The sequence below is a fragment of the Marmota monax genome, unplaced genomic scaffold (genome assembly GCF_021218885.2).
Source record: "Marmota monax isolate L192 unplaced genomic scaffold, Marmota_monax_Labrador192_F-V1.1 WCK01_AAM20220418_F8-fsc00008, whole genome shotgun sequence".
NCBI lineage: Eukaryota > Metazoa > Chordata > Mammalia > Rodentia > Sciuridae > Marmota > Marmota monax.
In genome coordinates this window covers 25,853,745-25,878,175 of record NW_026694432.1, presented here as the reverse complement: position 1 = coordinate 25,878,175, position 24,431 = coordinate 25,853,745, and the positions used below count along the sequence as shown (strand labels likewise).

General features: G+C 40.1%; 1 protein-coding gene across 3 annotated transcripts in view; it reads left to right on the top strand.

Annotated features, from left to right (window-relative positions):
• The window catches only part of Otud3 (OTU deubiquitinase 3), a 35,388-nt gene that overhangs the window by 1,083 nt on the left and 9,874 nt on the right, over positions 1-24,431 (top strand). The window contains exons 2-8 of one of the 3 annotated variants that reach the window (XM_046469111.2): positions 5,111-5,259; positions 7,540-7,652; positions 11,384-11,506; positions 15,069-15,224; positions 15,882-15,978; positions 17,301-17,485; positions 18,417-23,439. In XM_046469111.2, coding sequence (XP_046325067.1) covers positions 5,111-5,259; positions 7,540-7,652; positions 11,384-11,506; positions 15,069-15,224; positions 15,882-15,978; positions 17,301-17,485; positions 18,417-18,593 — 1,000 coding nt within the window. In that variant the 3' untranslated portion in view covers positions 18,594-23,439. Of the gene's footprint in view, positions 1-5,110; positions 5,260-7,539; positions 7,653-11,383; positions 11,507-15,068; positions 15,225-15,881; positions 15,979-17,300; positions 17,486-18,416; positions 23,440-24,431 lie in introns of those variants that run through there. The other 2 variants (XR_009224375.1, XM_058571097.1) reach the window with 2 other exon arrangements.

Here is a 24,431-nt window from a genome sequence, read left to right as displayed (position 1 = left end):
TTTTTTTCATCCCTTCAAATGAGCTGTCATTTTGGGCAGAGGGAAGAACAGGGTGAAGCTAGAGACCTCACAGAGTCTCCTTAGCTAGAAATTGTGAAAAGGTGTTTTCATGATCTCATATTACATTGCAGTTTGTTGGTCAATGCTGATAATAAACTGTCCTTAATTTACCTTTCCCACCTTTCCTTCACTGCTTTGGGCAAATTGGATTTCTCTCTGTTCACAAAGAGTTGGCCACACCCTCTGGCCTTGGTGTTTTTGCTTAAGTCACAATTACAGCTTGATCACATTTATTCATCACACCTAGCACAGTGTCTGACACAGAAGGGATTCAGCACCTGTTTGCTGAGAGAATGAGAAAAGTTTAGAGGTTACACTAAAAGTTCATAGGGTACCCTAATAGACCATGCATAAGCACACTGCTTTATAAACCAAAAGGCCAGTTGAATATGTTGGAATTGGTGTGGGGCCATTCCTTGCAAATAATTGGATTGTTTGTTATAGTGGGTATGGTATTCTCTACCTCAGGGTGCTGGAAACAAGTGCTTAACAAAGTTGCTCATGAATAGGAATCAGTACAGGGAGCTAGAAATCTTGAGTGGGCTTTCATATGGTTTTTGGGAAACTTTGAGGATACTACCTCTTCTCTGTCTCCCCCAGAGAGAGCATACTTCCCCACTTACTCTAATGAGCATTGAGTAAGATACTGGTGACAGATTGATGACATGTATGATGGTACATCAGGAGTTCATAGCCTAGTAAGGAGAAGCGTACGGCACTGGGTCTCAAGTATTTGGTCTTAGGACCTCTTTGTAGTCTTAAAAATTACAGGGGAACCCAAGAGCTGTTGTTTATTTGAGTTATAGCTGTCAGTATTTTCTATATTGGAGAGTAAAACAAATTCTTGAAACATAGGAATATACAAACACACATTCCACTAGCTATTCAGCTTTCCATACCTAATGTGGGAGTGATCAACTCATATACTTGGTAGCCTCTGGAAAACTCCACTGTACACTTGTGAGACAGTGAAAATGAAGAAGGTAATTGATAACATGTTACGTTTTTTTAACTCACTGTTATCTTGAAAGGGTCTCAGAAGACCTTCTCACTTCCCAGTTTCTTGGGCCACACTTTGAGAATAGGTGATACGATATAATTACAGTATACATATTTATGGTTTGATATATTCTTTTTTTTTCCCAGTAGAGGGGTACGGTGGCCTGAATTCAGGACACTTGACCATTGAACCACATCCCCACCCCTATTTTGTAATTTTTTTAGAGACAGGGTCTCACTGAGTTGCTTAGTGCCTTGCTTTTGCTGAGGCTGGCTTTGAACTCAAAATCCTCCTGTCTCAGGCTCCTGAGTAACGGGATTACAGGCGTGCACCACCATGCTGGCCCTTGATATATTCTTAATAACAGTGACTGACTGTAGTGGTATTTTTGAGAAGGAAATGGTTAACACTCCCTGAAGTGGTCAGGAAGGTCTTTTCGGTTCATAGGCTACACTACTAGAAGCCTCTCAAGAAGTCATCCTCTGACCTGATTGAATCATGAAGGGCCCATAGGAATATCCCAGCAGAACATTCCAGGTTGAGTAGTATCTGCAAAGGCCCAGGAACACATTGTTTTTGAGACATCTATAAGTTGTGTAGCACAGCAGGAGTATAGAATAAAAAGTTGGAAGTTAGGGCAGTGCGGGCACAGAGGCTAGCTTAACCAGAATGCTCAGGTCTTCCCTGTTCTTTGGTCATTATTAGTTAAAATGAGATTTACTCTTGTGTGGGCTCCATGAAGCTAACCCCTCTGGTTCACCAGTTCTTCACTGGGGTAGCAGAGCTGAACTGGTTCAGCCCTCTTTGGGTTGTGGTCTGTTGATATGGTGATGTCAGTCTATGTTGCAGTGGATAGTGTAGGGTTCTGTGTGTGTGATGGATGGAAAGTGTCAGATTTTTTTTTTTTTTTAATGTACCCTTAGGATAAAATAAAACAAAGTTTTCTGCTCTAAGAAAATAGTTGAGGGTCTTCCCTTTTCTCTCCATTCTGGTCTGATCTCAGTGTGAGTAGCCTAAGGTGCTACATCTTACTGTAGGCGGATTCCTTGTTGGCAGCTTGGTACTTGTGGTGTTCTGTAATTGGTTGTTTTGGGAATTCAGTGCAAGACCTTACTTGTATCCCTAAAGCACAATGGTTCTCAAGCAGGGATGATTTTACCTCCCAGGGGATATTTGGCACTGTCTGGAGACATTTTTGGTTGCCATAACTGGTGGGGTGGGAGGTAGTGGTGTGCTAGAGGCCATAGATGCTCCCAGGTGTCCTATAATGCAAAGGACAGTCCTCACGACAAAGGACTCCCTAAATGTCCCTAGTGTGGAGACTGAGAAGCTCAGCTGTGGTGTGATTATGGGTGTGTGGACTCCGGAAGCAGCTGGATCTCCTAGAGGTCCTTTGGGCATTGCTGCTGTCTTCTCAGCATCTCAGGTGCTCTTGCTGGGTTCCCTGAGGGAGTCCAGGCCCTGTAGTGTTTGTCGTGTTTCCTGTGTCACTGCTTTGTAATCCTGTCAGGAAAGCAAGTGGTTTTATTCTATCCTGACTTGTTTTTTTTTTTTGATATATTGTATTTATGTTTATGTGGTGCTGGGGATCGAACCCAGGGCCTCACATGTGCTAGGCGAGCGCTCTACCACTGAGCCCCAGCCCCAGCCCTCCTGACTTATTTTTACTGGGCTCAAAGAAAGTTTGGTAAATGAAAAGTAGATTAAATAAATTTAACAATCACTCCTATCTAGGAATGATGATGGCTAACTTTTTAGTGTTGACCTTTAGGAGAGAGTGCAGACTGAAAGCAGAGTTGCCTGGGTTTGAGTCCTGGGTCTACCACCTACTAGTTTTGTGACCTTGGGCAATTTACCCTTGAGGGATAATAGTAATAGCTATCTTTTAGAATTTGAGGACTAAGTACATTTAGTACAGGTCAAGTATTCACAACTGCCCTTGGCACATTGTAAGAGCTATTTAGGTGGTGGCTTCAGTGTTTTTTCTTTGAGTACCTTTCTGCATGTGTTTCTGTGTGCAGTGTTCAGATGATGGTGTTAGTGCTCATGCAATATGAACAGTTTTATACTTGCTGTCTGGGCTTATAAGGAGGACATTTGCCCATGTTAATAAAAGTTCTTAGTAAGCATGTTACTCTGTATAGAATATTGTGAATTTTGATGTATTAAACGTAAGTAATTGGGTGAGAGGGGCGGGAAAGGTGAAGAACTGAGGAATGAAGAAATCATGCTGTGTGCATGTAGGAATATATTGCCATCTATTCCAATTTTATATATAACTATGATGCACCAATTGAAAAATAAATAGAAGGAAGATCAATAGAGCATAGGAAGGGGACCAGTGGGAGGGGAGGGGAGGGAGAAAGGAAGTACTGGGAACTGGGAATTGTAATGGAGAAAATGTATGTTATATGCATTTAGGAATATGGCAAAATTAACTCCACTATATGTATAACTGTAATGCACTTATACATTAAAAAACATAACAACATATATATAATTTCATGTTAAATAATACCTCTTAAACTAAATTCAGGGATAGATTAGTGGTGACAGATGCTAAAGGTTTAAGAAAAACTTGAGAGAAAAGCTTGAAACGGAAAACATTTTAGCCATTCGTCTCCTTTTTCCCAGTGGCTGAGAAAAGACTGCCATTGTTAGATTTTAGCAATAGGCACCTCAGTCTAGTAGCTAGAACTGTATATCCCGATCTTTTCTGGAATCTTGTCCCAGATGGATATGTAACTTCTCGATTTCTAATTCATAGAATCACCCTTATTTAAATTCTATCTCCTCCTCTCCCCACCAAAAATATAAATATATTCCTTAAATGTTGAAGAGATTTCTGCCTTTTAACTTTCTATTGAAAACTTACTTTTCTGAGTTGAAAAACAAAGCCTTTCTTTCCTACACATGTAGGTCTGAAATTCTCTGAAAGTGGTGAGTTTGTGTTTTGGAACTAGAGTACCAGTGCCTTGTTTTGCTGGAAGAGCTCCTAGTTAGGCTGCCGCTGGGTAGCTGGCTGTAGAGTGTCTGTTTCATTCCTTTCAGGACACCAGCTGTGCTTGTCTTGTTTCAGTCTCTTTGTTTCTGGGCTTCTGTGTTTGTGATACGTTTGGAATTTTAGGAGTCTTTGAAGGATTTGATCATATAGATAACTCTTAGAATTTATTACGAGCATTTTAATTTTAGGAAAAAATGTGTTTTAAGTTTTCATTTGGCAGGAGTGACAGTGGCATGTTGCTCCCTGAGAGGTGAGGAGGCAAGGGGGGAAGTGTCTTTCCATAGTATAGCTGCTTGTCGTCCAAGTGCTTCCTTCTTGTAGCTTTCTCTACTTCTTAGCGCTCCTATAGGGTACTGTGTTCAGTTTGTATTGGGGTTCTTAACAAATTGTTCTCTTTTGGGTACTTTTTATTAAATGAATGATGCCCTAGAGGGTAGCTGTAGTGAAACTTTGTTCAGAAAAGGTAGTAGATACGACCTTATTTGGAAGAGGGTCTGGGATTCCTAGCCCTTTGGCCTGGAATGGCCTATGAGTCTTCACCCTGTATTCAGGTAGTCAGGGTATCCCCAGCTTCACTCATTAAAGTATCTGAGGTCCAGAGAAATTTAATGACTTCCCCAAGCCGGTCAGCTGCCAAGTGGGGACTAACATTCTTTTTTGTTGCTGCTTGAGGAGGTAATGTGTTTGAATCTGTGTCCTGGGGCTCTGTCCCTGGCATTTGGGAAGAATCCTGGCCTTTTAATTTGGAGGCTTTGCCTTATCTGTGTGTGAAAGATTTCCAGGGGGTGCTGGGGGAGTAGCTCAGTGGTAGAGCACTTGTCTTGCACATGTGAGGCACTGGGTTCCATCCTCAGCACCGCATAAAAAAAAAATAAAGGTATTGTGTCCATCTACAACTTAAAAAAATAATGTCCTTAGAGAATAAAAATTAAAAAAAAAAAAAAAAAAAAAAAGATTTCCAGGGGTGGCTGGCCTGAAGCAGCATTTGTTTTAAATGAACTAAGTTCATTTTTGAAAGGTCTTGACCATTATTTTTGTTTTGACAGCAATTGCCTGTTCAGAGCCCTTGGTGATCAGTTGGAGGGACACTCACGAAATCATCTCAAGCACCGACAGGAGACTGTGGACTATATGATAAAGCAGCGGGAAGATTTTGAACCCTTTGTGGAAGATGACATTCCTTTCGAGAAGCATGGTAGGTTCATTGTGGGACTGGATCCGTCAGGAGTCAGGGATGCTTTGGGTAATTGAGTGCATTCGAATCCCCCACCCTCCCCACCAAGAGGTTTGGCTACTATCAATTATGGCATTTGTTTATTCATCAACTACTTATTTGCATGCTGTGTAACAGACAGCTTGCTGGGTAATTGGAGATCCATAGATTTAGATGTATGTGCCCTTAATAAAAATGGTGGAATTGAGGCTAAAAGTATAGTCAGTGTTAGAGTGCTTGCCTAGCATGCATGAAGCCCTGGGTTTGATCCCCAGCACCACCAAAGAAGAAACAAACAAAAGTACTATTAAATTCTTGATTTTTTTTTTTTTTTTTTTTTTTGTCAGTGGAATGGGAAGAACTGGCTAGACAACAGTGGTTCCCTTTTAAAAGGTGAACACACACAGCAGAGGAAGTCTGGGAAGACATTGATATTGTATGGTTGTTATTTCTTGGCTGTGCTTATTTTTCCGAACTCATTCTCTTTACATTTCTATAAAAACAACAAAACACCTATCTCTAGGCCTTTTTGTAAAGATTAGATTAGATAACAAGATTAAAATTAGTGCTTAGTAAATTAGTTGCCTGGAGATGACAGGATTATCTTCTGTATTTTTTTGGTTATTAAAGATTCTCATTACTTTTGTAATCAGAAAAATTAATAAAGTCATGTTAATTTCTCACACTCAAACACAACCTATTTTCTTTGAGGCAGATCAGTTAATGACTTTAATTAATTTCTTTTGGGTTCAGATATATTTAAGAAATTAAAATGAACCTTTAGACTTTAATTTCAACAAATATTTACTGAGGCTCTGCTGTGCCAAGTGCTGATACCTTTATGTTTTATGCGTAGCATTTTCATCTCAGGGCTCACATCTGTCTCTTATCAGGAAAGAGAATCACTCCTGTGTGTTGATCATGGACTCCAGAGGCCATACAGAATGGGTGGGAGGGAGGCCCAGAGGGGAAGCGAGGTAGGCTCTCCACATTGACTGGATGAGGGAAGAGGAGGGTCTATGAATAAGGAGTAGAAGGATCCGGTCTAAGACCCAGCTTGTGTATAATTGACAGGACTCACTGGAAATGAAGAGGGGAGAAGGAGGAGACAAAGGTGATTCTGAAGTTTCTGCTTTAGTACAGCTTGGTGGCTGTGCTGTTAGCAAGAAATAGGGCAGTAGGAAGAGGACATTTGGGTAGAAGCTATCAGTGACCTTAACCATTCCTCACTGGGAAAGAATCCATTTATTAGACACCAGATATATAGTATCAAACTACCAGTGGGTGGTTTATGCCAGTCTCTAAATTCTGACAGCCTCTCTGGGATCTTTTTTTGTCTATCTGATAGACACAGTTTATCAGAGAATCAGCAGTTTACAAGTTAAATATATGTATATGGGGCACATTTTGTGGTTTTGTGCTGTATAAAAAGTTGTGTCATTTTTCCTATTAAAATATCATTTTGTATGAAAAGAGTTTTTAGTTTGTGATGTGAAATTTCCCTTTGAATGTCTTCAGGAAGGTCATGTGGTGGATATGGAGGTATGGTCTAGGGGCCACTGTGGATAACAGAGATGCTTCTGAAGTTTAGAGGTTGTCTTGCAGGAGCCTGGAATAAAGGACAGATCCCTCTTTGGGCAAGGGCATATTCTTCATTACACGTCCCTTTTCTGAAGCACTTAGGCATCAGTAGTGCGTGTCTTCTGGTTGTTTGCTCCCACTAGGTGTGAACTCTTTGAGAGCAAAGGTGGAGTAGCCAAGAGTGGCCTAGTGTCATGCTGCCTTTATGAAATCCTGCTTGCCCTGTACAGACTCTGTGACCTTGAACAGTTACTAACTATTCTATGCCTCAGTTTCCTCATCTCTTGAGTGGCATGCATAATAGTAATACTTCTTCCAGAGGCTTAAGGACTGAAATTGGTAATCTGTGAGAAACAATTAGAGCAGTGCTTGACACCTGCTTAATAAACATTCCTTAGTGTAAGCTGTTGTGATCCCTGTGTTGATGTTGTGTTTACTGGAAGTACTCAGTTTATGTTCATTGAAGGAATAAATGAATGGATCCTTTTTACTGAATGGTTAGTGCTCCTTAGTCTGCATGTTGTTCACCCAGCTGAATTCATAGACTATGATGAAGCTGGTGGTCTACGCAGATGTGGGCTCTTGTTTCTTATTCTTTGGAACTGAATAAATATCAAAGCTTGTTTGCATTTGGATATCTTCTTTATAAAGATTGCCTTTTTCTTTCTTATTTCCATGTAGTGGCCAGTTTGGCAAAGCCTGGTACTTTTGCTGGCAATGATGCAATTGTAGCCTTTGCAAGAAATCATCAGTTGAATGTGGTGATTCATCAACTAAATGCCCCCCTGTGGCAGGTAGGTCACATGTTCAAGAATATATCTACATAATTAGCTTTGGGGATATTCTAACAGATGGGGCTTGACTTGTGACATTGAATATACATAAAAACTTGGACAATTAGCCTAACCAAAGACAAAGAATCTTGTGGTAATTGGAATTGACCCCTGTGCTGTGGACAAATAGAGTCTGGAGTACAATTCAGAAATCTTTTAAAATGCTATAAACGTTATTTGGCAGTCAGTTAATTGGGTAACTTGGGGACAGAGAACTTAATGTGGAAATACTTAAAAATATCCAAGTGAGAATTTAAAGGATTAGTGCGTACAGATTCTGGTTTTGAAGTTGTCCACTCCCATATTTGTATCTGTGCTTTGAAGGTAGAGGGAAACAAGATAATATTCATCATAATAGCCATTGCTAGCAGTGTATTTTGATCAGTAGAACTTACTTCAGGGTCTAGGATGTCAGGTCGATTTCTGTTCTGCTCAGCTGTACATAGTGGTTTCAGTGGTTCTTCTACAACAGTTTTAGAACACATGCCAAGTGTGTGCTGTGGTAGGGCAGGCATGTTGTTAAGCCACTAGTGTTTCTTTCCTCCACCCCTGTTGTGAAGTGGTGTTCACCTTTATTTACCTTTTCTATCTTAAATTAACCTCATTTCCCAAATAGTCCATCAAACCAAACATTCTTGAATATGAAAGATCAAAGTTTGGGCTGCGGGTGTATACAGCTCCCGCCCTCTTCTTATTCTTCTCAAATTCAGAGTGCTTCTTGTCACTTTGTAGCTCAGGTCCTGAAGACTGCTCCTGTGATTTCTGTGTTTCTCTCTTTCCTACTACTTTCTTATTTCTGTGTTTTTGGTGCTGGGGATCGAACCCAGGGCTTTGTGCATGCAAGGCAAGCACTCTACCAACTGAGGTATATCCCCAACCCCTAACTTTTTCTTAATTAGAAAATTAAAACATGTTAATTGTAGGAAACTTTGAAAGTTCAAAAAAGTCCATAAAGATAAATAAAACTCACCCAGAGTCACACTGCCTAGAGATGATCGCTGTTAACATTTTAATATAAATGACTTTGATGACTTCTGCTAAACAGTATTAAGTGTAATGACAAAATTTGGAAAAGCAGTAACCAGTGTCACACACCTACGAAGCTGTAAACAAACATTCCTATGTAATTGGAAGGTATATAGCAGGGTGTTTTTACAACCCATTTTAAATACATCTGCATGCAATACAAATTTGTGTGTGTATGTATGTATATACATATACATATATATGTACATATACACACACAGGCCTACGTTTCCCTGTTGATTATTATCATAATAAAGGTTACAGCACCCTTTTCTTCATATGGCATCTGTGTATATTCCCTTGTAAATTGATTAATCATAGCCTGTACTGCTTAAGGGGAAAAAAGGTCAGGTTTATAGAGAGATGATTTACATGTAGCAAAACCCGCCCTTTTCAGGTAACAATTCTGTGTTTTGACAAGTCGTTCAGCCTCCTCCATCAACTTGTGAAATAGTTCCACTGCCACAAGGTGCCACTTGCTCTTTCCAGTCACTGACACCTGCACCCAGTGCCCAGCCTCTTGTAACCACCATGTGATTTGTCTGAATTTCACAGTTTTGTTTTTCCAGAATGCCATATAAATGGAAGTATTCAGCCTTTTGTGTACAGCACAGCATCCTCTAACAAAATTCTGCTACAGCTCCCAGGGTTAGCATGGAATTTCACCTTATAAGGATCTAATGAGCAGGAGTGGGACAGTAACTGTATGTTCTTTGGGGCCCTGTCCTGGAGGTACTGACTCCAGGTGGAGTGATCACCTTTTCAGTGGGGCGCTTTCTTTCTAAGGATGATGTGTGAGCCAAGGACACTGGTTACTGCTTTTCCAAATTTTATCATTACACTTAATACTGTTTAGCAGAAGTCATCAAAGTCATTTGGAGCCTAAGTTTGAAGGAAAATACTCCTCGGTGCCAACTCAGTAACCATAACCTATTTTTTCCTGCATTGATAACTTTTTTTTTAAAGTTTCTTGATTACCTAGATAGTACAGAAGATAATTCAATATAGTTAGATTTTTAAAAAATATTTATATTTAGGTTATAGGTGGACACAATGCCTTTATTTTATTTTTATGTGGTGCTGAGGATCTAATCCAATGCCTTGTGCATGCTGGACAGGCGCTCTCCCTCTGAGCCATAACTCTAGCCTACTGTATAATTAGATTTTTTTTTCACACTTATTTCTGTAGTGTTCACTTTCAAGAATTGCTGAACGATGAAAGTATACATTTAAAAAAAATAGATTTGTGTTATTTCCATTGGATTTTCTCCATGTCCCTTCTTTCCAGTCAAGCTTCTTATGAAACTTTTAAGAATTGAAATGCGTTAGTTGCTCCTGTCTGGGCAAGACCTCTTGCATTAATGATGAGTCAGCTCACACAGCATGGAGATACTGACACCTGTATGCTTTTCTGCTTAGAAATGGAGTTTGTGCTGTGGATGTGTGGCATGGAGGGTGAAAGTCCTTTGTAATCCATCCATGAAAACTATGGTTCAAACTTGGTGACTATTCTTTGTGGTGGTTTTTTTTTTTTTTTTTACATTTGTAGTATGTGTATATTGTTGTTATGTATTTAAGGGCTGTAGAGATTGCGTCATTCAAAAATTCTAATGAAGTGTTCCCTTTCCTAGTACTTTTCCTGGGAGACAAATGAGCTGTCACCATTTTCTGTGTATATAGTAGACCCTCTGCCCTTTGAGACCCAGGTCTTCCACTGGAGAAAACCTCCACAGTCCCAGCATCTGGACCTGTGTGGTTCCTCTTTGTTCCATGTTTTTTTTTTTTTTTTCCTTCTGTTTTTGGACCACAGATGCTGTTATAATTTGGTAGTATCTGAACTAATTGTGACTTGGAGTAACAAAAAGAAGAAGGTATTGATGTTTGGAGTTTTAACAAAAAGAGTTCCTTGGACAGGTACTCTGTCCTAAGGGATAGAGTCAGGGTTACTTCAGAGTTTCTGTGGAAATAGTTTTTATTTTGGAATCTGCCCAAACCAGACTCAGTGCTTCTCTGTTGTATGCCTTTAGGGAGCCCTGTTCTTCTTGTGTAGTACTGGGGTGCCATTTGTTCAGAGTACCTTGTGAATGCTGCTTCCAGGGTTGTGCAGTGTGGTACATTACTTTACTAAATATAATTTTGTTTTTAAATTGGTGTAAGCAGAAGATTTCAAGTTTGTTGCTGATAATATGTCTGTGGGTGATGGAAAATGCAGGTTTTCTTTTAAGGACAGGTGAAGCTAATGAAGTGTGTTAGGTTCCATTTATATGGCTCCCTCTCAAAGTTCTAGCAGTTTTAAAATTGGAATTTTGCATTCTGTTTCTCAAAGATGCCTCTCAAATTGTTTGAGCTTTAAGCTCAACAAATCTAGATCAACCCCCATCTTCTCTGTTGGAAGGGTCTGTGCATTTGAGGGGTTCTGAGGTCCTAAAGCCCCTGAAACTTCAGCTTATCTATAACCTGCCCTTGGTATTTGAAGGTGTTTTCTTATGGATTTATTCCCATATCATTACATATTAACTAAGCACATCAAAGCATATAAGAGTGGGAGGAGGATAATTCAGAAATCAGTAATGACATACTCCGTCACATTTCTAGTTAGCATCTGGTAGATCTCCAGAGTGAACGGTCCAGACCCTCTCTTTCATCGCTCCTTGTTTTGTCTGCAGATTCGGGGTACAGACAAAAGCAGTGTGCGGGAGTTGCACATTGCCTATCGGTATGGAGAACACTATGACAGCGTTCGGAGGATCAATGACAACTCAGAGGCACCAGCACATCTCCAGACTGATGTGAGTGAGCCCTGGTTCCTTTGTGGTCTCAGCCCTACAGGAAGCAGGTCCAGAGCCACCTGCCCTGGAGCTGAAACCAGGGATTTTTTTTTTTAGTGGAAAGTTGGTGCTAAGGATCTTTGGTTCTTAGAATGTTTCTTCCTTTTTAGGTTGGGTTAGGGAGAGAGAGATAAAACTGCTTGTTAGCCTTTTGTTTCCCCATCAGCTGATAGTTATGATCATGTATATATGAAATCTATGAAATTAAAAAAGCACTTTTATATTTTAAAAATTGATCCATGACTGTTTACTGAAAATTGGAAACCATAGAAAAGGTAAGGAAAATACAGACACAAATCAGCCACCGGCTGCGAATTTTGTTACTGTTCTGGTAGATTTCCTTTTGGTCATTTAATGTATCACAGATGGCTTGAGATTTATTATTTATATAACTTTGGTTCCTGCTTTTTTCAATTAACACATTATCATAGAAGCCTTTTCTCATATTGTTACCTACATTCTGAAGCCATCATTTTTAAAACAATTTTGTTTCTTGAGTTGTTCATATTTGTCCATGGGTCAGAATTCAAAATATAATAGGATATATATTGAAAGTTCTTCTGTCACCCTTCTGCTTTAACCATCCCGTTCCCTTCCCTAGAGGCAACTTGTGGGATCAGACAGTCTCCTATGGATATTTGCATATCAAGCAAATATATGTGCATATGTACAAATTCCTCTTTTCCTGCTTTTACACTCTCTAGGTCCAGTCTTAGCACCCTGTATATACCACATAACATTGTACGCTTGCATCTTGCACTGTGCTTTTTGAATTTAATGTGGAGTTTAATTCATAGCAGTGTGTAAAAAATTTCCTCTATCTTTTTTAAAGGCTTAATGGTATTCTGTTATGGATACTTTATAACATGGCATCCAGTCCCTTATCAGTGGACTTTTAGATGCTCTCAGACTTTTGCATTAGAACTGTTGTGCAGTGCTCTGTGTACCCCATTTCACACATGTTACGGTACCTCCAGGATAGATTCCTAGAAGGTCCTTTCAGTATCAGAGGGTTTTGATAAATACTGCTAGACTGCTTTCTATGAGTATTTTACCAGTTTCCGTTTCCCACTTGTAATAAGTGGCTCTTTCTCTAGCTTTTGCCGGCATAATAAGTTTTTAAATTTTTTTCAGTGTTGGGAAAAAATTGTTTTCTTAACATAATTTTAATTTGCATTTTTTTTTGTTAGTTTACTCATCTCTTCCTGTGTTTAAGACTTACTTGTACTTACTTTTTTGTAAAGGCTATATATTTTCTTTATTAATTTTCTTATTATTAAGTTGTATTAATGATTTTTAGGAACTTTTTGTACATTAAGGAAATTAGCCTTCATCTGTGGTATAAATTGTAAATTTTTTTCACAGTTTTGTTTTTGTCTTTTTGTTCTATCTCCTGTGGTTTTTGCTATGAAACATTTTAAGATTTTTATGTGGTTAAATTTATCAATATTTGTTTTTTTTCTTTCTCTTTTTTAGGGTTGCTACTGGGGTTGAACTCGGGGCTTCATGTATGCTAGGCAAGCTCTCCTCCCACTGAATTATATCCACAGCCCTACCAATGTTTTCTAATATACCTTTGGAAGTTATGGCTTATAATTCTCACATAGTTGAAGTTTATTCTAATTCATTTTTATTTTTAAATTAAATTTTGGTTCTATTTGAAATTTGCAATCATATGTGGGTGTGAGGTTATGGACCCAGCTTTCTGTAGGGTACCTGGTTATACATTATTCATTATATATTTTTTTCTTAATGATTTAAAATGTCATATTCTCTCCCTGCCATAAATTAAATTCCTATATGTGTTTGAGTCTGTGTTGAGACATCTGGTTCTGTACCGGTGATCTCGCTGTTGACTTGTTGTTACCCCATTGTTTTAATTAATAGCAGTTAATTTTAAAATCTGGTAGATTTTTTCACTCATTATTAATTTTCTTTTTAATATGTATTTCTCCTGGTTTGAAAAAATAGAAATATTACTATCAGTATGTCTATTTAAAAAGTCCTGTTCAGTTTTTTAAAAATTGGTATCTCATTAAGTTAATAGACTAATGTAAGGAAAAACTGACATTTTTATGATGATGTGGAGTCTTCCTAGCCATGGACCAGATAAACTTTTATGTGTTTAATTGTCATCGTCGTTACCCCCCTGCACACACATCTGTAAGAACCTTTTTTTTGTACAGATCGTGCCCACTTTTTCGTAGATTCTATTCTGAGCTGTTCAATCTTTGGAAAAATGTCTGCTCAAGTCCTTTGCTTATTTTTAATTGGGCTGTCTTTTTGTAAAAATTCTTTATATATTCTTATATAGTCTAGAGACTTAGATTCTCATCTAATACATGATTTGCCAGAATTAGAATTCTTTTTGTTTGTACTAGGATATTCTGTTGATGTTTGTCTTTTGTTAATTCTCTTATTTTTTTCCTAGGTACAGAATTATCTACAAAGAGTAATTTCTTTTTCCTCATTTTATACTTTTGTTTGTCTTGGCTAATTGCATTGGCTCTTATTGCTAAAATGTTAAATAATAATGGTGGTAGTGAAATCCTGATTGTGTTCCTTAATTTAATGGGAATGAAGATAGCATTCTATGGATTTCTAGTGGTTAATTGTACCTGTACCTTTACCTTGCTTCTGGTTATTCACTATAAGTAATGTTGTTATGAGTACTTTTATGTAAACCCTGTATTTGACATTTCCTTTGGCTAAATTCCAAAGTTGTGAAACTACTGGTTCCAAGACTCTTGATACTCATTGTCAGACTTTAATGTATAATTTTATAATAGGTTGTTTTGTATTAACATTCTAAGGAAAATACTGACCATTGCTGGACTCCACTTCAACTTTTACATGCAAAAAAAAGAAACACCTTTGTCCATTTCCATCCCTGTGTTAATGGGAAGCAGAAAGAGAAGTTGCTGGAGTCCTCACAGGGATGATTATAGCTTTTCTGATTTAGGATCTGGTCACAAAGGCCTCTTGAACTCCAAGTGAATTATTCTTTGTTGCTTTAGAATTCCAGTTGGCAGGTTCCCTGAATGTCATGGTATACACTGGAGGTGAGGAGTCATGCTCTGCTGTGTACCCCAGAGCTCACCGATGATCAGAGAGGACCTGGGAACCAGATGAGGGTTGTGTGTATATTTCTTCAAGACTAGCATGGGTCTGTGTAGAGGACTGTGTCCCGAGGTTTAGTTCATAGCTCTGGAAATGAGCGGAGGCAAATATGCTGTTGTGGTCAGCAGACATGGCCAAATGTCAGCATCTAGAAACTGTAGAAGTTCTGACGTTGTCTCTGCTGAGTGGTTCTTGTCTCTTGGGCCTTTCTTTTGTTCACTGTGGTGGCCTGGAATCTTGGTGTGTGGATAGAATTTAGTATACTTATTGTTCTCTTAAAGTTGTTTCCAGAGTTTTCTCCCCTATGTTTGAATGTTTTGAGATTAGAGTATCTTTCTGTGTTGGAGATTCTGAATGAGATTTGCAAGAGTTTCATGGTTATTATGCTTTGTGCTTTCTTTAGTTTCAGATGCTTCAGGAAGATGAGTCAAATAAAAGAGAAAAGACCGAGTCAAATAAAAGAGAAAAGACCAAGACAAAGGGAATTGACTTTGAGGACGACCTGAAAGATGAAGTAGAAGATGCTGTCCAGAAAGTTTGCAATGCAACTGGATGTTCAGTTAGTATTCCTGTCATGCAGTAGGGCTTTCTAAACAGTGTGCCTAGTGTATCTGCTGGTCTTGTGGCATCACTCGAGCATGCCAGCATGAGGGCTAGACAGTCCAGGAGATTGGTGGTCTGACCTAATGAGAGCTGTTTATTCATTTCCCTCTTGTTTGCCAGACTTGACCTAGTACTACTCAGAATCTTTTTTTGGGGTATTGGGGATTGAATTCAGGGGAACTCGACCACTGAGCCACATCCCTAGCCCTATTTTGTATTTTACTTAGAGACAGGGTCTCACTGAGTTGCTTAGCACCTCACCATTGCGGAGGCTGGCTTTGAATTCGTGATCCTCCTGCCTTAGCCTCCTGAGCTGCTGGGATTACAGGTGTGTGCAACTGTACCCGGCACTACTCAAAATCTTAATGAGTGGGTTTAATTGTTTTTGACTGGTGTTTGCACTATTAAAAGTGCAGTTTTATAAAGGGAAATTTTTGTAATAATAAAATGCATTATTTCAAGTGACCAACCTTATTTGGGAATTCTAAATGGAAAATTCTTGAGACCTTTTGTCCGATCTCACTGTTACATCTGTGTGTTTATCAAATTATTAAAGTAGAGCTAGGTAGAAAAGTAGATCCAGTCTTGAAGCGTTTCTTTGTTTCTTGGCTAGGATTTTGACTTAATAGTCCAGAACCTGGAAGCTGAAAATTACAATATTGAATCTGCAATAATTGCCATGCTTCAGATGAACCAGGGGAAAAGAAACAGTAAGTCCACAAATGATATTTATAAGCCTTCAAAGTGATTGTGTTGGTGATTTTTCAAATACTCATTTTTAATCAATTCACAGGTGGTACTTGTCCTGTCATTTATTCATTCAGCAGGTATTTACTGAGTGCCTTCTGTATTCGGGCATTTTTTACTGGGTCCTGACCCTGCATCAGGAAATGTTTAGAGGTAGAGAGAGGGTGTTAGAGAGGCAGGTAGATTGGCTAATAGTACATAGTGGGGTGCAGTGCAGGATGCTGGGAGAATGCACAGGAAATCCACCTAACCCGGTCTTGAGGGCGGCAGAGTGTCCTTCTGAAAATAAGATCTTATCAAACTGAAATGGTAACTGAAGAAGAGAGAAATATTTTATTTTTGTAATGGAAATATTAAGAGAACTAACATCTTTTAACGGTGATAATTCAAAATTGTTTTAAAAATTTGAACTGGGTTTAATCTTGTGACTCAGAGGAAAGAAGATGTAAAATCTTAATAATTTCTTGGGTATCAATAAATACTCTTTTTTTTTAAGAGAGACAGAATTTTTTTTAATATTTATTTTTTAGTTTTCGGTGGACACAACATCTTTATTTTATTTTTATGTGGTGCTGAGGATCGAACCCAGCGCCCTGCGCATGCCAGGCAAGTGTGCTACCGCTTGAGCCACATCCCCAGCCCCAATAAATACTCTTTTGACAGTTATCACGTGCCAGGTACTTCCTGTGCCTGGCATTATAGTTCTCCATGTGTCTGAGTATATAAGTATCCACTTGATATGTTTGCTGTGCTTCTTCAGAAGCTGTGAGTAACTTGATCTTTGTAGTTGAAAGCCTCATTCAGTGTGATGTGTTCTTGACATGTGGAGAGTGAGGTTGGGAGATGCATTTGAAGTGGTATTTAATTTAATTGATTTTCAGTTTTAATAGTCACATGTGGCTGGTGACTGCTGTATCAGACAACACAGCTTTAGATCCTGTTTGTTTTTTTTTTTCCCTCCTTCTGAATTTTGAGTACAAATGAATGATTTCTCCCTAAAAATTCATGTTAAACATTTTATCCAAGGAAACAAAGCACTGTGTTGTGGGAAGCTAACCATAAGCCTTAGGACTAGCAGGTTATTTTTAAATCTGTCTAATTTACCCATTATTTTGTCCCCATTTTTCCCACTCTATTGACTTGGTATTAGAGTTTTGTTTCAAAGAAACTTGCTTCCTAAATAACAATTATCTGGGGACTCTGGTGATGTTGGAGTCCTTTACCATAGCATTTGCATTATGTAACTCTGTAAGGTTCTCAGTTTAATTAATACCTTTTTTGGAAGATGCAGAGGAGAGCCTTGAGCCTGGTGACCAAGCGCCGAAGCAGTGTGGCCCTTTATGGGAGGAGGGTGGCAGTGGTGCCAGAATCTTTGGAAATCAGGGTTTAAATGAAGATAGGACTGAAAACAACAAGGCCCGGACCAGCCCTAGCGAAGAAAACAAAGCAAACAAAAACCAGCTCCCAAAGGTATGAGGGAGGTAGTCAGAAGGGCAGATGGTGGGCTGCTGAAAATCTGTAGCAGTGGTGGGAACTTGCATTTCATTTTAGTATGTATTTTTCTCTTAATTTATAAAACAGTTATTGTGGAAATCTGGGGGATACATAAAGATATGTCCAGAAGCAGAATGAAGGCCTTGTTTTGTTTGGTGTATGTTGTGACGATTAGGACATATGTGCTGAGCTGTCCTGTGCAAATGGGTAGTTGCCTTTGCCCATGCAGCGTCATTGCACACGTGGGCTCCCTCCACCTTATTCCACACTTTTCACAAATGTGAACAAATGTTCATCTGCAGTGAACAGCTTTGTGTGTTTGTGTTGCATACTATTTTCTTGCATAGAGTTAGGAGATGAGTTAGCAGGTTTAAGGGCATGGATATTGGAATCTTTTGAAGGCTTTTGGTAAATTGTCAGGTGCTTCTCAGAAAGGGTGTACATCTCCCTCCTCATCCCTACAAGTAGATGTGACAGTGTTCATTATGCTGAAATTAGGATTCATTTTAAAGACTTACCATGAAGTTCTGAGCTCAAAATGCCACCTAATGTGAAAAGGCAGAGGCAGAGCGGCCATAAGCTTCTGAGGATTTCATTACAGTGATCTGGGTCTTAAATTATGGAGAAAGGTGTCATCTGGCCCCTCGATTATTGTCTTTTGCTGGATAGGGGTAGTGTCTCTTTAGGTCATCTTGAATTGGTTTATGAGGAGGAAGGAGTTGATTTTGTTTGCTAGTTCAGTGACGGATATACATTTTAACATAATGGAAAATGAGCTGCTCTGGCATGCGGGTGGTGTCCTCTCTCCTTGCTGAAGTAGTCAGAGCCTTGGACATTTGTGAGCCCAGCATCTCTTGCAGCAGGTGGCAGCTTGAGTCAGCTGTGCGTCAGAGGCCTTCTCTTTCAGGTCACAAACAAACAACGCAGGGAACAGCAACGGCTGGAGAAGAAGAAGCGACAGGAGGAGAGGCATCGTCACAAAGCCCTGCAGAGCAGGAGTGGCCACAGGGACAACAACAGGAGTGAAGCAGATGTGAACACACAGGTTACTTTGGTGAAGACCTTCGCTGCTCTGAACATCTGACTCTGCCTCCTGGGAGCTGTAGGAAGCAGGAGGACCATGGAGTGCCGCACACAGGCCTTCCAGGGAGGCAACCAACAAAGCCTATTTGGTCACACGCTGAATTAGTTTCCTTCAAGCTGCCTCTTTTGTTCAAAGTTCTGTCAGTGCTGTGTTTTGTTTTATAAAGGTGCAGTGAAGCCATTCATATTCTGTAATACACACTTAAAATACTGAGTTTTAAGAGTGGATAGTTAGGTCAGGAAAAACCTTTGTGGCTTTGTTTGCCCTGAAAAAAAAGAGTTCAGTGACCCTGGGATCTTCCTTTATTACTTAGGGTAAGTTTTGCTGTAATTGTTCATGAAGTAGTTTAACTGTTAGAAATTCAGAATAACAGATTTCCTTAGTTTCTCTTTCATTTTCAAACAGATATCAACATGTAGAGTGGTTTATAAATGATCTCCAACTCAGGAACGTATTTAGATTGAATTTTTTCCCTATCTCATTTACTCAACACAATTCAGGAAGTGTTTTCTCAGAGTAATGTGATACGAGGAGGTGGCCTGCAGAGTCAGTGTGGGGACTGCACAGCTCACCTCTCCTTCCTGACTGACGTCATTGCAGATGGAAGGTGCTATGGGCCCATTTGTGGTCAGCCATAATGTGGGCACCTGCTTGGTGGAGAGTGAGGTCTCAGCTTTCCTGGGAGATCAGTTGTGTTGTTGAGTCTTGGTATTTGTTTTTTTAACAGTTGGGAAGATGGTGTGTTACTGCTGTGAGAGAGTTCTGCAGTTCGGATCATCCATAGTTGTAGAGCAGATGCCATAGTTGTAGAACAGTCAGGAAACTCTTAGGTTTCTGTCTAGGAAGAATCTAAAGAATGATTTGCTTCTATAGCAGAAGTTTGGATGAATATCTAAGGTTTTTTGTGTTCACTGTTTGAACAACTATTTTTTCCCTAGTATTATAGACTTAGAAAGATGCCTTTAGAGAAAAAAATGATAACTTGACCTTATAGGTTGCAAAATTTTCTTAGTATTGTGGCAATGAAATTTCATAAAATATGGCATTTATTTTTTGTTACTTAAGCCCAGTGAGGGATTTGAATGGGGCAGCATTAGTTGTGCCTGTAGGGTAAACCAGCAAGGTGGAGTGCTTCTCTGGGCTCAGGCCTTCAAGTGACTCACAGTTCTGAAACACTCCATCAGGGGACAGATCCCATTCCCAGAACTGGGCTAGGCGGATGAGAACTCTAAAACGGTCATGTGTGAGGCGGACGGGAGTCTTTGCCTTCTGGGAGCCTAGTACTTGGGCAAATAATATATGCTGAGTCAAAAAGTCAATTCTTTGTTGTCAACTGCAACCCTCAGATCTCAAAATTATGAGAACCTAAAGGCAGAGTGGAAACCATAAGTAGTTTTAAAGTGTGAGAACTGTCACTATCAGAGTGGACCCTGGCCCTGTGGAATTGTCCCTGTCAGTAGGCTTTTTGCTTTCTTAGTTCATTGATGCCTTTTAATTTTTGTTTGTTTGATTTGGGGACTTTTTCTAGTTGGAATATCTACAATATCATCGGAATATCTCTTGGAGTTGCTCCCAGGACATTGTGGTTTGGGCTTCTTCCTGGGTACAGTACATTGCAATATTGTGCAGATTTAAAGACTGTACAGCACCTTTTCTTTGCTCATCACAGTCCTGAGTTTGAGACTCCGAGTACTCGGCACTCAGTTCCAACTGGGAAGGCTCTCTGTTGCCTTTTCTTAGGGGGTGGGATCTGGTGTTTGAGGACAAATTGTTCTCTTGGCTTTCACCTCTGGGCAGATTCCTGGCTGGCTGAGCTTTTCTGAAAGAACATTCTTTCCTGTCTGCTCTGTACTGTGTGAGTGCAGAGACCAGATCCTCTCAAAAGGATCAGCTTTATCAGAAGCTCAGAATTAAAGTAGAAAAATACCTGTGGGTGACCGTTGTTGTGATTAGTTGGGTTGCTTCATTGACTTGGTTAATGAAGGTGGCCTTGGGCCCTACAGAGTTTTAGAGGCTGCTGAATGTTTTATTAAAGAATATTAGGAATATTTGTTTATAAATTACGTAATTCTGATAATAGGCTTCAGCAATTCTGGGGCACAATAGCAGTGATTTTAAAAACTAATCAAATGGCTTTAGTAATTTTCTTTTGTTACCATTCTACAGCTTTTCAGTTATAATTGGTCTGTGCTTAGTGTGTTAATTATTGGAAATGGGGGTATGGCACCCAGCTTCAAAGGTATCTTCTAGCTGAAGGTTGGAATTTAGACCACTGCCTTGGTCTCCTTGGAGTGAGAAGTGGATAGAATCCTCAGGCTTAGTTGCCTTGTTGGGCACTTGATTGTTACTTCATAGGCAGCCAAAGTGGAGGCCATACGTTCAGTCTTGAGGTGATGATTGTCAGCAATCCAACTAATGACAGCAACTGTGCTGGTTAACCCAGCACAGTTATGGAACTCAGTACTGGGGACTGAATCTGTCTCAACCTCTGTGGTGCAACTCAGCTGGTAAAGATTATACTACACAAGGTTAGGTCTCAATAGCCTGTGGAGGGCCAGGAGAAGAGGGTAGAGCAGCATTTCATAGCTGCTTTCTGGCCTTATAGACTGTATATAAAGGTTTTATGGATTTTTTTTTAAACATCAAAATAAGAAAAAAAATTTTATTACAACAGCTTTTAACTAGGGAGTTAGATGTATTAAAACAACATAGACCACAACTTATAAATAATATAATTGTTACTGGGAGATATTAGAAAGATAGAATGTATATGTATATTTAATTTTTCAATAATAAGAATATACACCTTCAGGAGTAAAGCGTGGTTGAGGAATTGTGGCAGAAAGAAGAATCTTAAATGTTAGTTGAAGTTATTTAGTTTGTTTGTTTTTTAAATAAGCTCTGAAGACATTTCCAATTTCATTTTGATGGAGAGGACTGTGCAATGTGTGTCTCCCTTAATGGGCAGTTGGAGCTGGGCTCAGAGTGAACCTTCATGTAGGTCATAGACAGTGCCCTGCTCTGCTTCCCTGGGGAGCTTGGACAATGTGACCTATGATGGCGGGCTGAGGAGGAGGGCCATGTAAAGTGGGGGGAGAGAGAGAGAGTTGCTCACATGTCATGTGGTCATTTCAGATGGACTTTGGTAGTGGATCACACTTGTAGTGAGTCCCTGTAGTCAATGTGCAGTTTCTTGCATTGTGAGAAACTCTTTAGAGTGTGCCCGGGTTTTACTGGGTCAACATGGAACACCCTTGAGTTTACCTCTGTGAAATGTTCAACCCAAATATTCAGTTGATGGTAGGAAACTTGAATCCCTAGTCAGAACTGACTGAAAGTCACCCTGACTGGAGAGAAGGCTCTTTGTGGCAGGAAGAGAGTGGAGCTTCTTGATTGAGTGTGTCACCTCTGTGCCCTCCCTGACTCCCATGTCACGTAGACACATAGCTCTTCACCTCTTTACCTCAAGTCTGTATCGCACCTGTAGATGCAGGGTCAGATGCAGCATTCCTGCCATTGTCATTACTCACGGTTTTGCTCATCTCCGTTTGCACGTCGGGTGTGCTGAAACAGCTTTCTGGCAGTTGTTCAGAGCTGACTTAATAATGGCACTTTTTACAAAGATGTGTTTCCCTAACTGTGAAGCAGATTTTGTTTTCCCACTGACATCCTTGAATTGAAGATCTAGATGCATGCACTTAAGTTTTAATAAATCTGCCACTACATGTTAGAAAAAGTCAAACTGATCATTTCTCACAAGTGGAGATGATACTAAACCTCTGTGGCCTGGTGTGTGGACAGTGTATGACTTGCTGTCCACGGAGGCTGGACCACAGGAAAGAGCTGTGCCTTGTGGATGGCCTGACCCTCTTCTGTCCCAGGTAAAACATGCTCTCAAAACCTCAGGCTCTTAATGATTTCTTCCAAGTGATTTTTTCTAGAGTCTCTGTTTAACCCTCCTCATTATGACTACTTTGTAGCTCGAGTGAAGTATTGAATATCTTCTCAGAGTTACCCAGGGAGGGGCTGGTGCCAATGTGTAGCATGATTTCCATGAGCACACCTGTGATCCACAGTGCTTCTGCTCGCTGTGCCGGTTGTCACAGAAGGTCCTGATCACTGGAGGAAAGCCTTGGGGTCTGGCTCTGATCCTTTGCATGTTATCTAGCAGGTCCCTGTTGCCAGCTGTCCATGACAATCATTGGTGCATAGTCACAGACCTTTGTTCGTGGTTTGATTCCCTGGCAAGTCTTTCGACTGAAACTTGAGCCATACTGGTGTCTTTCCATTCTTGGGGCTTGTTTTTCATGGTGGCTACCATTCCAGCATCTTTCACTAGCACTAAGCTCAGAGAAAGGGGGAAGAGAGCCAGGAGCTAGACTCAGCACCCACGTGTTCCCCTTCCTGGTGTCAGAGTGCTGGTGTGCGTCAGACCCCTAGGACTGAGGGCAAGGAGTCTGTGGGGATGGGCCTTCTCTTTTTCCTAATTGCACTATACTTGTTCTAGCTTCGGTCTGGAGATACTTAAGACCTCCATGGGGTCATAATCCATAGACTTAGCAAGTCTGCCTTATCTCTGGAGCTCGGGGGTGAGAAATGTGACCACTATCGATGTCCATAGTTCATTTCCCCTAGGCCTTTTCTTTTCACAGATTGTGTTCATCTGAACCATTTTATTTTTTATTTACCAAAGTACTGTACTTGGCTATTTGCAGTGTTTTCAAAACCAAATGTTTCCTTTTTTGTTTTTAATCTTTACTACTTGGTGCAATAGAAGCTGCAAAGATGTGCCACTTATCTATGAAATGGAGTTTTGTATACCAATAAATTCTAGTTTAAAAACAAAGTTTTAGCTCTTTCTTTTCTTTGCTAAAAACCTTCCTATAGAAGGACTTGGTTACTCAGATTTAGTTCAATTTAGTTACCCATCTAAACATTCAGGAATCCACCCAACATTGATGACCCTGTGCTATATATAGCTAATATTTCTGGGTAGTGACCCAGACATGGGCCCGTCCTCAAAAAGCTTCCAGTCCAGGAGGCAAAAGGAACATGTGACTGTGACCGGAGAGAACACATGCCCTAATGGAAGGCTGAGAAGGTGATTGTGAACACAGCCATCGGGACATCAAGGAAGGCTCTTATAGGAGGTGGCATTGGGACCAGGAGTGAAAGGGGAGAGAGGATGCAGAATAGAGCATTTTGTACCTAAGGACCATCATAAGCAAAACCCTGGAGTGGGAACGTCCATGTAGTTAAGATAGTTTATTAAGGGTACACATTTTGGAGGAAGACTGGGGACTTATTTGTTCACATGCTTCCCATGTCCCTTTTGCTACTGGAAGATTAATACCATGCTTGCCGAGTGAGTTCTAAAGACCAGGTGTGCTTAGTTCAGCCTGGTTGCTTTCTTGGTGTATGGAATAGGTCTTGTGTACTTTCTGACCTGGGGACGTTACAGGTAGCTGTGAGGTCTCTCCAGCCAGTTTTATCTGTCCGTGGGCTGTCAGCTCAAGGACACTGAAGATTAATATTTTAAAACATAAGGCCCATTTAAGATAAATGAGCACTCAGATGGTAGTGAACCAACAGACTGTTTGCATGAATCATATAGCATTAGTGTGTGGCATCAGTTCCCTAAAATAGTTCCGGTTGTCATGAGCCCATGGATTCAACTGAACAGATACTTATTTAGCATCTGTGGTGCGATGATGCTGCAGGGGAGGCAAAAGGACAGGTGATTGGGCATGGATGGAGTGTTAGTAACGCACCAGGCACTCTGAATTCATTGTCTCCTAGGAAGCTTAAAACCACCCCACAGGGCTGATACTCTTTCTG